The 13,749-nt window shown below is 38.8% G+C and overlaps 1 protein-coding gene across 2 annotated transcripts in view; it reads left to right on the forward strand.

Annotated features, from left to right (window-relative positions):
- PANX1 (pannexin 1) overlaps nucleotides 1–13,749 on the forward strand; it is a 53,002-nt gene that overhangs the window by 16,116 nt on the left and 23,137 nt on the right. For both annotated transcript variants that reach the window (XM_027849372.1, XM_027849371.1), the window contains exon 2: nucleotides 11,027–11,166. In XM_027849372.1, coding sequence (XP_027705173.1) covers nucleotides 11,027–11,166 — 140 coding nt within the window. The remainder of the gene's footprint in view (nucleotides 1–11,026; nucleotides 11,167–13,749) is intronic.

Raw genomic sequence — 13,749 nt, forward strand, 5'->3', positions numbered from 1 at the left:
TGCCAGTGTCATGCTCTTATCTCTCCTCTTGTTTTTAGCCCTATTTGATACTTTCTTGGCTTTGATGGTAACTACACCTCCCTGCTTACCTCTGGTTTTACCTGTGAGACACTGGCTATTACTAGGTAACCATACATGACTCCTACCTGTGTTTACTACTGCTTCATACATCAAACTTTAAAGCCAGAAAGGACTTAGAAATTGGTCATCCAGTCCAACTCTTTCAATGTACAAGTAAGAAACTTTAGGCCGAGAGAGGGTATTAGATATCCCCAAGGTCACACAACAAGGAAGTCTGCTGACTTGCTCTTTCCACTACATTTTGCCATCTTCATTCTTGCCTAAACTAAACAAAGTACCTTTTAATATTCTCTAAAGTAATTAAGTTGTATATATTTGAAAGGTACACATTTTCCTTCACAGTGAGGCAATATTACACAGATATACTGGTCAACAGTGCCTGAAGAAATTGCTCTGTTTAATCAAATTATTTGCCTTGCCCTATTGAATAGCCTTTGCCCAGTCTTCTATAGATACTGAAGAAAAATAATAATTCTCAGCCCTTGAGTAGTTTAGGCCAATGTATCTCAGGATGTGGATAGTGAGAAGGACAATTTTCTAAGCCATCAATTCGTTCTCTAGAGAATGAGATTTGATTGGATCAATTTTAGTGGAACAATTGTTACTTTGTAAGAAACATCATTTTTCTGTCTATTGAGGTTAAGATCACAAGTTATTTCTGTGCCTCCTTTTATAAGCCAGTTTTAGTAATAAACCAAGAAAGACTTGCAGGAGTGGGGAATCTTCAGCCTCAAGGCCACATCCACACTTGAGGATCTAGAGGGCCTTGAGGCCAAAGGTTCCCCACCACTGGCCTAAATGAATGTATTTTCTTTTACAATTCCAACTTTCCAGTTTGAGACTCAAAGGGTGCTAGTGTCTCATGGATTTGAAAGAGTTGTTTTTTTACCTTTTTTACCTTGGTGAGAGGGGGGAAAGTTTGAGCTGGCTAGCATTTGGAAGCATCTCTTTTATTCTGATTAACATTTTTTAGACTTTGGGATTCTAAGATTTAGACGTGGTAGGGACCTTAGAAATCATTTAGTCCAGGGTCTTAACCAGGAGTCCATGAACTCCCAAGGAATCTGTGGACAGATTTCAGGAGGGTCCATGAACTTGGATGGGAAAAGAAGTTATGTCTTTATTTTCACTAACATTTGGTTTCCTTTGTTAATCCTATCTATTTTATTTTATATTTAAAAACATTATTCTGAGAGTGGGTTTATAGGCTTCACCAGACTGCCAGAGAGGATCAAAGCATAAAAAAGGTTAAGAACTCCTGTTCTGAACCAACCTCCTCCTGTAACAGATGAGAAAATGAGGCCCTGAAAAGGTCAAATGACTTGCCCAAGATCACATAGTACTTAAGTAGCAGAGTCAGGATTCAAGTGTTCTAATTCCAAATCCAGTCCTCCTTAAAACTCAGTTTTTACATTTATTTCTCTTATTTTTAAGCTTCTTTCACCAAAGTCCTGTTCTGATGTTTCATCATAGCATAGAGGTGGTGACTATTTGAAGGTTGTTCCAAACAAGCATAATCTCTGATACATTTAATCAAGCTAGAAAGGCTTTGTGATTTAAACCCTACTCATGAGAAGTATGGTTTTTTTGTTTTGTTTTGTTTTGTTTTTTGTTTTTTGGTCGAGTGATCAGTCTAGCATTTAAGTGCCAAAAAACTCCTAGATACACCTTTAGATAAAAGATAATGAATTTATTTTCAGCCATAGCAAATCACAAGTGTAAGGACTCCTTACAATGATGAAGTCTCAGGTACTTGAAGTAAGATACTTGGCCTTAATGATTTAACTGCATTGTTCCTACTGATTGAGGTCTTACTGAATTCTCACTGTCATATTAGCTATCCTTTCCTGTTTTGTGTCCTCTGTAAATTTAATAAGCATTCTTTTTATGTCTTTTTCTGTATTGGTGGCAAAAATGGAAAAAAGGACAGGGCCAAGACAGAATTCAGTGAAAAAAGTAACCCCCTTCAGGTTCACAATAGTTCATTAATCAACACTCTTTGGGTATAGTACATCCAGCAATTATGAATCCATTTAACTGCTTTATCATTGAGCCTAAATTTCTTAATCTTATCTCAAAGGACAGGACAAAGCTTCATGTAAGAAGGCAGATGTATCAAATTCATGGCCTGTGAACATTTGGCCTACTAACAGTCCTAAATGCTACAGGAAGCAGATTAAAACGTAATTGGCAAATGTTTGACATAATAGATAAAATACAGTAAAACATAGATGATATAAATTTGTAGTTGTCTAATATGTTGCCTGCAGGAATCAAACTCTGTTTAAGTTTGATTCTGTTTCTATAATGGATCCAGAGCAAGTCTCATTCAGCAAGACCTTGGTTCAAATCCTGCCTCTTAACATATACTAGAACATGACCATGAGCAAGTCACTTACCTTGCCTAGATCCCCAGGGGGCTCTCAAAGACTGAAAGTTAGAGATGAATTGTCAGTTTGCATTATAGGAGAGAATTTCTATGTGGGGAGTTCCTCACACAGATAAATCATGTACACCTTCCCCTCATGCCTACACACTCCCTCATTACGCAAGGGCATCATGAGAGAGTTAATATGTCTGATTTTCACCAAGGGGTTTGACAGTTTTTACAATATTTTCTTCATGCTACAGGTCTACTACTCTATCAAAAAAAGTGAAATTTATTTCTCATTGACTTACTCTTTGGAGAACCTTTATTGGCTCATTGTGATGACGGCTTCCTTTTCTGGGTGTGCATAGTACTTTGGTTTAATAATTTAGGCTAGAATTTTATCAAATATCAATTTTAAGATCTTTGGTCCACACTTTCTTAAACTCTTGTTAAAAGGAACAATATATGGCCCTGTCCAGGCTTCTGCCTCTTCCATTATTGCCCAGAATTGCTGAAAAATTCACAATTATTATCTATAAGTTCTTTTAGTACATAGAATGTAATTCATCTGATATTTAATCAGATTGTTAATCAGATGAAAATTGGGAGAATGTTGTAACTATATTGGGGAAGAGAGGAATATCAGGCATGAAATAGGACCTCAACTTACAGTGCATGGGTTGATGATGATAACGAGGAGGAAAAGCTATTTAATTCTTATTTAAATTTTGTTTTCTCTGCCATAGAGAAGGCTCTTTAGTCTGGAAAGAGTACAGTAAAATGACAAACTGGGAGCTGATTTCAAAGACAAGTAGGGTGATAGCAAAGACTGCCATCTAGTTGTCTTTGATGAGCTTCTCACCACATAAACTACATCTGGGGCTCTTCAGAGAATGAACAGACGCCATCATTGTATCACTGTTACCAAAATCATTAAAAGCTCTCGTAAAATGGGAGAGGTACCATAGCCCTGGAGAGGCAGATGTTTGAATAGTCCAAAAAAAAAGGTAAAAAAAATAGAATACCTAAGATGGAGGTCAATGAACTGGACTTTTATTCCTAGCAAAATTATAAAGCATATTTTCAAGGGATGGCTAGTGAACACAGAGAAAGAGAAACCATAATAACAAAATTAACTATAAACTTGTTTGCTTGGCATTGAAAGCCCTTTATAATCTGGACCCCAACCTGCTTTTCCAGACTTACTATACATTACTCCCTTTTCCAAACTCCATGGTCCAGTAGACCTGACCTTCTTGCTGTCCCTCACATGCACTCCAACTTTTGTCTCTATGCCTTTATATTGGCTCCTTCCAGTGTTTGAAATGCATTCATTTCTAGCTTCCATCTCCATATCCCTTGTATCCTTCAAGATTCAGCTCAAATCCTTCTATCTAAACCTCCCTCCATATTCCAGTACCCTACATCTCAAAATCACCTTGTATTTGTACATGCATATTCTGTTTATATACATATATGTGTATATATATATATTTATATATATGTATGTATGTGTGTATGTGTATATATGTATGTATGTGTATACACACACACACACACATATATATATATATATACACATATACTTGTATATACACAGACGTACACACATACACCCATTGTCTTTCCCAGTAGAATATGGGTTCCTCAAGGTCAGGAATGGTTTCATTTTTGCTTTCGTTACTCCTCTGATCAATGATTAATTGGACTCCTATTTTATTCCAATCAGTATTAGTAAGTTTGACATGATTCCATAGGGATAGTGATTATAAGTTCTGATACTAGGCCTCAGAGCTATGAATTGCAGACTGTAAGTTCACTTGCTTAATCATAGGAAACTAACTAAAGGATCTCCACCCTTGTTTTTCCTTATTATGGTGACCAAGCCCGGCATGACAGAGGTGACTCAATTACATGGAAAGTAAATAAATGCTAGCTATTATTATCTATTATCTCGTGAGCTAAGTGCCATATCACCAACTACGCTTTGGATATTTTGACCTGGAAGTCCCATATACATACATCTTAAATATATCATGTCTAAAACGTAACTCCTTATTTTCCCCTCAAGCTACCCTTCTTCTAAATGTCCTGATTTCTGTCAGGTTCACACCTCAGTGGCTTTCTTGATTCCTCAGTCTCCCTAATTCTGCATATCCAATCAGTTGCTAAATCTTGTCATTTCTACCTCATCAATATCCTTCATATCTGTCACCTTCTCTCATTCACGTGGTTACCATGTTAGTTCAGGACTTCATCAGCTGTCACCTATTACAGTAGTCTAGTTGGTTCCCCAGATTCTAGTCTCTTCCCTTTTCAATCCATCTTCCCCACAACTACCAAAATTGTTTTCCTGAGGTGCAGGTCTGATCATGTCACTTGCCTTCTTAATAAACTCTAGTGGCTCCTTATGGCCTCTATTTGATAAAAATTGCTGGGAAAACTAGAAAGCAAAAACTAGGCATAGATCAACATTTCACAACATATACCAAAATAAAATAAAAATGGATACATGACTTAGACATGAAGAGTGATATCATAAGCAAATTAGGGGAGCATGGAAAATTTTGGTTGTCAGATTTATGGGTAAGGGAAGAATTTATAACCAAACAATGGATAGAGAGGATCAAAGGAAGTGTAGTAGATAATTTTGATTAAATGAAATTGAAAAGTTTTTGCACAAACAAAACCAATGGAGTCAAAATTAGAAGAAACTGAAAGCAGGAAACAGGGAAAGAATAAAAGCCTTTCCCCAGTTGATAAATAGTCAAAGGATATGAACAGGCAGTTTTCAGAAGAAGAAATCAAAGCTATCTACAATCATATGAAAAAATGTACTAAATCACTCTTGATTAGAGAAATGCAAATCAAAACAACTCTGAGGTACCACCTCATACCCGTCAGATTGGTTAACGTTGACAAAAAAATGAAAATGACAAATGCTGGAGAGGATGTAAAAAAAAAATAGGGACACTGATATACTGTTGGTTGAATTGTGAGCTAATCCAACTATTCTGGAGCAAAATTTGAAAATATGCACAAACAGCTATAAAAGTGTGCATGCCCTTTGACCCAGCAATACTATTACTAGGTCTTTACCCCAGATAGATCAAAGAAAAAGGATATATACATACAAAAATGTTTATAGCAGCTCTTTTTGCGGTGGTAAAGAATTGGAAATTAAAGGGATGCCAATCAATTGGGGAATGGCTGAACAAGTTGTGGCATATATATATGATTGTGATGGAATACTGTTGTGCTATAAAAATGATGAGTAGGATGCTTTCAGAAAAATCTGGGAAGACCTGTATGAATTGATGAAGAGTGAAGTGAGCAAAACCAGGAGATCATTCTACGTAGCAACAGCAATATTGTAACAGTGATCAACTATGAAAGTGTTAGCTGCTTTGATCAGTACAATGATCCAAAATAATTCCAAAGTACTCATGATGAAAAATGCTATTCACCTCCAGAGAGAGAACTGATGAACTCAGAGTACAAATTGAAGTATAATTTTTTCACTTTCTACTTTTCTTGCTTTTTTATTGCAGCATAGCTAATATGGAAATATGTTTTGCATGATTTCACATGTATAATTGTTTATCGATTGCTTGCCTTCTTAATGGTTGGCAGAAGGGTGGGAGGGAGGAAATTTGGTACTCAAAATTAAAAAAAGAATGTTAAAAATAAATAATAAAAATTTTGAAAAGAACATCTGGCCCTGGTGGCTTGCATTTAGTAAGAGCAGTTCTCCTTCCTTCTCAAGAGTTCATCAACTATACTCACTTAATATTCCATTCCAAAAAACGATCAGGCTTCATCATAGATCTCACTGGCCTAGAGTCTGAAGTGTATGCCTTTTTCTTGCCTTTGAAATATCAGGACACTTGCCTGTCTCTTGCTTTGAGGCACCTTTCCCTTTGTGGTGATTTTCCAAAACTCACTCATGATTCTTCACAATCCCATCTATACATTCTATGTGTACCCTTGGAAATAACTCCAGAAAGCCAGGGGAGAGCAGCTACCTCCTCACTTAGCTTTTCTAAATGTTTTTTTTTTTTAAAATCTGTTCTCCTCAAGTTTAAATTTCATGTTTGACCATGCTAAGCATTGTCTGCTTTTCTGTTATGAACAGAGTCTAACGAGTAGGAGTATATAGTACAGCAAAGTAGATTTTCAAGTTGACTCACTTTAGATGTCTCCTGTGGAAATGATGTGCCTTTCTGACAAAGGTGTTAGAGAAAAGAGCCAGATGGAGCTGTAAATTGGTCCAGCCATTCTGGAAAGGAATTTGGAACTACGCTTCCAAAACCATTAAATTATGACTGTTGTCCCAGTGATACTGTTAGTAGGTATGTACCCCCAAAGATGTCAAAGACAGGGAAATGATCCATGTGTACAGAAAATTTATAGCAGCAATTTTAAGAGTTGGGAAAAAAAAGTGAGTGCCCAGCAGTTAATGAATGGCTGGTACAAATTGTGGCATATGTACGTAATGGGATACTGCTGCTCTGTAAGAAATTATGAATATGGCAAATACCCCTTCTATCTCAAAGGAACCTGGGGTAGACTGGTATGAACTAATGCAGAGTAAAGTAAGCAGAACCAGGAGAACAATTTATACAGTGACCACAATATTGAAAAACACAACTTTGAAAGATTTCAAAACTCTGATTAATGCAAAGATGATTAAATAATTCTACCCATTTCTTGGCAAAAAGGGGTAGAAAGAGGCCTCCATTTTCAGACCTGCCCAATGTATTAAATTGTTTTGATTGACTATATTTATATGTTACAAGAGACAACTTTGGAGGCAGGCTGAGTTTATGAATAATGATAGAGATGCCAAAAAAGTTTTAAAAATTACACAGAAGGAAACAAAAAAGTTCAGAAGGGGATGTACATAGGACAGCTTTGTCATTACTATGTTAAATTTCATATGTACTTTTTTTTAAAACTATGAAATAGTTCATGGTTTTATGTACAATCTTCTCTTGTTTTTCTTCGCATACTGAAATGTTTGTTCATGCTTAAGTTTGTAATAAAGAAGAAAATATAAATTTTTAAAAAGAAAAAAAACAAAGAAGAAGGTTATGGAGACAATACTCCATCAAGCTCTGAAAACCTCAGTATAATCTTCCACAGACATTTTGTTAGCCAGAAAAGCTAACGGTGACTATGACTGTTTGGAAATGGTTAGATCATTGAAGGATTTTTCTGTGATGATTCCTTATTCAGTATCCGTTGTCACCCGAGTACACCCACAGAAGATCAACCCTCTGGTATCCTGGCAACCTCAATTCCATTGGTCTCCTGTATTCTTGCCCTATTTTCTTACCCCACTTCCTGTTTGCCTCCTGTAATAAATAGGGATCCATGCATACCGAGACTTTCTCATAAGTGGACAGTCACTGACACTTGGCTCAAACAGTCATAGAACCCTTTTGAGCAAGCCTCCTTAAAAACAGAACCAACAATAACAGCATACTGAGACAGAATACCAAGAAAGAATTGGCCAAACTCAAGTCTTATCTGAACCAGACGAAGGAAATTGAGAAGCTATTTACATGCTCTTGGCAATACTTTTCACTTGTCATCAGCCCACTCAGGGCTTTCTGACCCTGAGGTGGTGGTGTCTGTTTTCTGTTAGTTATGTTATACCCGACTCTGCCAATCCTTACAGCATAATACAGGGCCAAGCAATGGCCCGAGTGTTGCCTGGGTTTCTAGCCAGCAAAAAAACTACAAGCAGCCTGGGGACACAGGGCTGAGGCAAGAAGAAAAGTAAATCTGCGGTATTCTAACTTACTCAGCAGGGTCTCTCTTTCTTGCCCAGAGTGGAAGTGGCTCCTCATAGCCAATAGAAGGTTAACCTGCTCTATTTCTTACCTGGGCTGGTTCACCTGTCTGGGCGGACTGTTACCCCCGTTCCCCAAAGGGCTCACCATCTTAATGCCAAACTTAATGAGGACACTCAGTGAGAATAGCCCACTGCAAAGCAAACCCAGGCTTGTCAGACCTGACTGCCTCCATTTTCCCTGTAGCTGTGCCGCGCACTGCCGCATCTGGCAATAACTTGACCTATCTTGCACAGGTTTTGACTAGACCTTCATGAACATATATTTCCTCTCCTTACTGTTCAGTTACACTTGGTCAGACACAAAATATCAGAGGTGAGAAACAGTTCAGGGACAACTATGATGATCCATATGTAAATGAGAATTCCCTTTAGAATATACCTGACCAGTGCTCATTCATCTAGTACTTGAATACCTCCAATAATTGGGAATTCACAACTTCCTAAGACCATTTAATCCATTCTGCTTTTTAAACAGATCTCATTCTGAGATTATCCTCATATGGACCTGAAATATCTTTCTGAAACATCTATTCGTGGGTCTCATTTCTGCTCTCTGATGTCAAAAGCACTTGCAACATGAAGAGATCTGGGGGGTCAGTCTACCCCCCCTCTTCCCAGCCAGTACCTATAAGGACAGTAGGATGCGAGGCCAGAAGACCCCCTCTCATTCCTTGGGAGAAAAAAGACAAATTTCCTCTATAGAAGAGAGAGATTTAACAAGGGTTCAGTGTGCTCAACAAACGACTCCCCATTGGCTAATTACCCAATACCTTTTCCTTCTCTTAATGTAAATTTATAATGCTTCTTATTTAAGGGATTAGCTTTTATATTAGCCATAGGTGTGGCTTATTCACACTGCCCTCCAGTACCCGCTATCTTATCCTCACAGGCAGGTAGGCATGTATGGTGCACCCCCTCTTCTCCCTTGTTATAAAACCTCGGTAATGTGGTGTCTTATAACACCTTGTTTTAGGTTACCAAAACAAAACGTACCTTCTTATCATTCATTAGAAAACCACAAGTTTTTCTCATCTATGTAATTCTCATTCTTGAACACACTTAGAGCACAATACTTAAGAAGTCAGGCATTAGGCTTGATCCCTTGAGAGATCAGTTAGCAACAGTCTGCTTCTTCACCCCAAACTGGCACCCATGACTAACCCCCTTGCAAATGTGCAGCGTTATAAGGCTAGCTAGTCAGCTAACCTTAATATGTTAATATGACAGGAATTATCATATTAAGAGGCATGCCTACTGCTCCCAAAGCACATGGAAGCAAGCATAAGTACTTAACCGGGGGAAAACCTTGTACTCTCTGTTAACAGTGGATGAGATGGTAGGCTGTCTTCATTACATAGATAATATCTTAGCACTTTATTACATGATGTCTAACATCGTTAGCATGATGGAAAGAAGACTGTGACCGAGAGGTCCACACTATTCACATCAGACCTTTTAAGAGCAAAAAAAAAAAAAAAGAGTTGTGGATAGAGCTCTAGCCTTAATTTCAAGAAGACCTGAGTTCAAGTTCTGCCTCACACTCTTCCTAGTTGTGTGACCTTGGATAAATAACTTTACCTCTTTCAGACTCACTTTCCTCTTCTGTAAAATGGGGATTTAAAGAGGAACAACTGAGATAATTTATGTAAAATGCTTTGTAAACATTAAATCCCTATGTAAATATCAGCAATTAGTATTTATTACCACTTTATTTCAATTCAGCCAACATTTATTAAGCCCTTATTCTGTGCAAGGTATTTGTGCTAAGCCCTAGAAATACAAAGGACAAGAGATACAAATTCTCAGCTCCCGGAGAATTCATATTCCACTGAAAGGTTGGGGGTAAGGGGTAAATATTTCTCCATAGGGAATGTGAGGACAGAAAAATTTTAATTGGATATGTAGCTTGAGGAGGTTGGATTAGTTGAGTGCTAAGGTCTCTTCCAGCTTTAACAGCTAGGCATGCTCTGTCTTCCTCTGTTGTCAGATTCCTGGCAGGGTCCATGTTGTCAACATTTAATGAGTCTTGTTCCATACAACTTCTCCCCATCCCCAGCCACCCCTACCGAGGCAGTGCTTTGTGTAGTTGCCTGTTGAAGTGGATACTGTTTAGGGGAATGAATGAGTGAATGAATAGTCAGAAGATACATTACACATGTCAAGTCCTGAAATAAATCAAAGCCAGGAGTTGAGGAATAAAGTGTCTTAAATTGGGATAACCAGGTAGCAAACTTGCCACTCTGGGAGATGTCAAGTGAGTTTTCTAACAAAAGAGACCCCCAAAAAGGTTTTTATTGTTTTAGAAGGAGACGGGGAGGAGGCAGTACGAGGCCTGGTCTTGAGACCCCCATGGCCCTTGACAGTCTGGGCAAGGAAAGTTTCTGGCTGTTTTGCCATTCATGCCGTGAGTCCCAATGGAAGCAGGCAAGAACACTAGAAGCTGAGATCCAGCTTGAGTCAGGCTTCCCCGCAAGGCAACATCCCTGGCTGGGGGCGGGGGACCTAGGGTATGACTCAGCTCAACCTAATGGAGAGTAAATATTGTAAGAGCAGAAATGCAAGGACGTTACTGAAATTCTGACATCGCAAGGGAATGGCAGTCCATATTACATTTGGTATTAACAATTCCTTTCATATTAACAATGATATTAGCAATTTTCTGTCACAGACAAAGATGTTTTCAGTTCTTAGCAATATTGTGCTTTGTTTCCTAGGTACACAGATAAGCTGCTTCTCTCCCAGTTCCTTCTCCTGGCGCCAGGCTTCTTTTGTGGACTCCTACTGCTGGGCAGCAGTTCAGCAAAGGCATTCCTTGAACGGTGATTCAGAAAACCTTCCATTGTGGCTCCATAAGGTATGTGTAGGTGTAACTCCATGACCCCAGCTTAGAATCTGAGAGAGAGTGGGGCAGCTAGGTGTAACAGTAACAGAGCCCTGGACTTGGAATAAGGAAGACCCAAGTTCAAATCCTTCCTCATCTTCAGCTCTTCCTCCTTCTTCTTCTCTTTCTCCTTCTGTTTTTTATTCCTCCTCCTCTTCCTCTCCCCCTTCCCCTCCTCTTTCTTTTTCTTCTTCCTCTTCCAGATGAAAATAAAATCTTCCTTACAATGTCATGAAGCTCAAATGAGATGATGTATGTAAAGCTCTTTACCGACCTCAAAGCACTATATAAACTAGTTGTCGATTGTTGTCGTTGTTTTTGTTGTTCTTGTTATCTGTCTAACCCTGCGAGAATGTAAGCTTCTTGAAGGCAAGGATTGTCTGGCTTTTATATCCCTAATGCTTAGTCCTGTGCTCAGTACATAGTAAACACTTGGTACATGTTTTCCTTTCATTCACAACCCTGCTATATCACCAAGAAAGAACTGCAGAGTGATTTGCCCACGTGTGACAGGGTCAGGATTGGAACACTCCTCTCTAATTGACCTAGAAAACAAAATTACTAATATGGAAACTAAAGTGATTTTCAGTGCTTTTCTCTTTTGAATTTGTCGGATTACATTGAACAGTATACAGCAGCTTTGATGGGGCTCCCCCCTTGGAGCTGGAGCTAAATGTTGTATGGAAGATAGACCGTCACAGAGGGTGATGCTTCTCTGCCTAGAAGGCAAAAAATAACGTCAGATAACTCACTCTAAAGTTGATGAACTTTGCTATAGTGTACCAAATGGCATTTCTCAAGAAGAAAGCTCCTTTAGTGGTGAAGTGGCTCATAACTGCCTTTTATGCGTTAATGAAAGCAGAGCCCTGTTTCAGCAAGCCTTCAGTACCAGCCACTGATTCCTTTTGTCCATCATGAAAACAAATGGAGTAGTTGTGCATCTTGTATAATCCCCATCCGCCTAGAGGAACACAAAGATGCAGCTCTCAGCAGGCTTATCCTGTCCTGAAAAGCCAAACACTGGAGTTGACTTTGCTCTGTTCTGCGGCAGGACACAGATACAACACTAGCATTCTCCCTCTTTTTAAAGTAGCTTTTCTGCCTCACTCACTCTAGTCTCCTTAATGTTTATTTCATGGAATTTGGCTTATTGTTGGGGCCCTGACAGTTGGCACCCTTATCCTGTTTGTGCTGGGTTCCCCTCTCCCTTGATTTTTTGGCTTTCAGCCCTGAGGGCAAGCAGAGTTTGTTAACTATAGACTTTAGTCACCAGGGAAACAAAATAGTCCAGAAAAATACAGTTCTTGAGTGGAGTTCACAGGTGCAAATTGTAGAGCCAAGAGGGACCCAAATATACTGGATTGCATGTTCCTAAAAATACTTGTCTACATACTGGGGGCGGAAAACCGTATTCCTTTGGTAAAGAGCTAGAAGTGGGGGTAGCTAGGTGGTGCAGTGGTTAGAGGACTGGCCCTGGATTCAGGAGGACCTGAGTTCAAATCTGGCCTCAGACACATAACACTTACTAGCTGTATGATCCTGGGCAAGTCACTTAACCCCATTGTCTGACCAAAAAAAAAAAAAACCCCAAAAAAACCAAAAACCAAACAAAACAAAAAAAAGAGCTAGAAGTGGATTCAGGAAGACCCAAGTTCAAATCCAGCCTCAGATGCTTAATAGCTGTGTTACCCTGGGCAAGTCACTTAACTTGTGTCTGCCTCAGTTCCCTCTTCTATAAGATGGGGATAATAATAGCACCTACCTCAGATTCAAATGAGATAATATATGTAAATGACTTAGTAAGCATTTCTGTAGTGTTTTAAGGTTTACAATCATTATCTTCCCACAGTGGATGGAGGGATGGTTTTCTTCTCAGAGTTAAAGCCCTCCATTTGCAATTTTAAACTTTTTGTGTTATTTTCTCCTGAAAGTGCTAGATCTTAAAGCAGCTAGTGTTTGTTCTTAGTTGATGTTATATAGCCCTTTATGGTTTACAAAGCATTTTACCTTTATTATCTCATTTGGTTCCCCACAACAAGAATGGTTAGCATAGGAATAGGTATTTATTTATTATCCTCACTTTGCAGATAAGGAAACCTGGGGTACAGAGTGCTTGTGTCTTGTTCAAAGTCACAAAACTAGTAAGGGTCAGAACCAGGACCCAGGTGTTTTTACTCCAAATCCAGAATTCTTTCTGTTCCTTGTGCCATATCTCTTCATCTTGTATGCAGTCCTGTGCTGGTAGGGAGGGTTAGGGAGAGCACATGAGAAAAATAAAACAGCTCCATTCCCTCAAGGAATCTGTTATCTCACTGGGGAGAGATCACCAGGGCACCTCTAATGTGAGACAACACAAATTGCTTTTACATGTAGTTGGGGGAAAAATAAAATAATATTTTTTAAAAAGTTGGACAACGGGACCATCACCATGGTAAATGATGTCATATAAATGGCAGGCTTTATAAGAGTCCCATTGCTCCCAGTAAAATATCAATTGTCTGAGGGCACAGACTGTTTCAGGTTTTGTCTTTGTATCCCCAGAAGCTAGTATGGTTA

This window comes from Vombatus ursinus, unplaced genomic scaffold (genome assembly GCF_900497805.2).
Source record: "Vombatus ursinus unplaced genomic scaffold, bare-nosed wombat genome assembly UNPS02007344.1, whole genome shotgun sequence".
NCBI lineage: Eukaryota > Metazoa > Chordata > Mammalia > Diprotodontia > Vombatidae > Vombatus > Vombatus ursinus.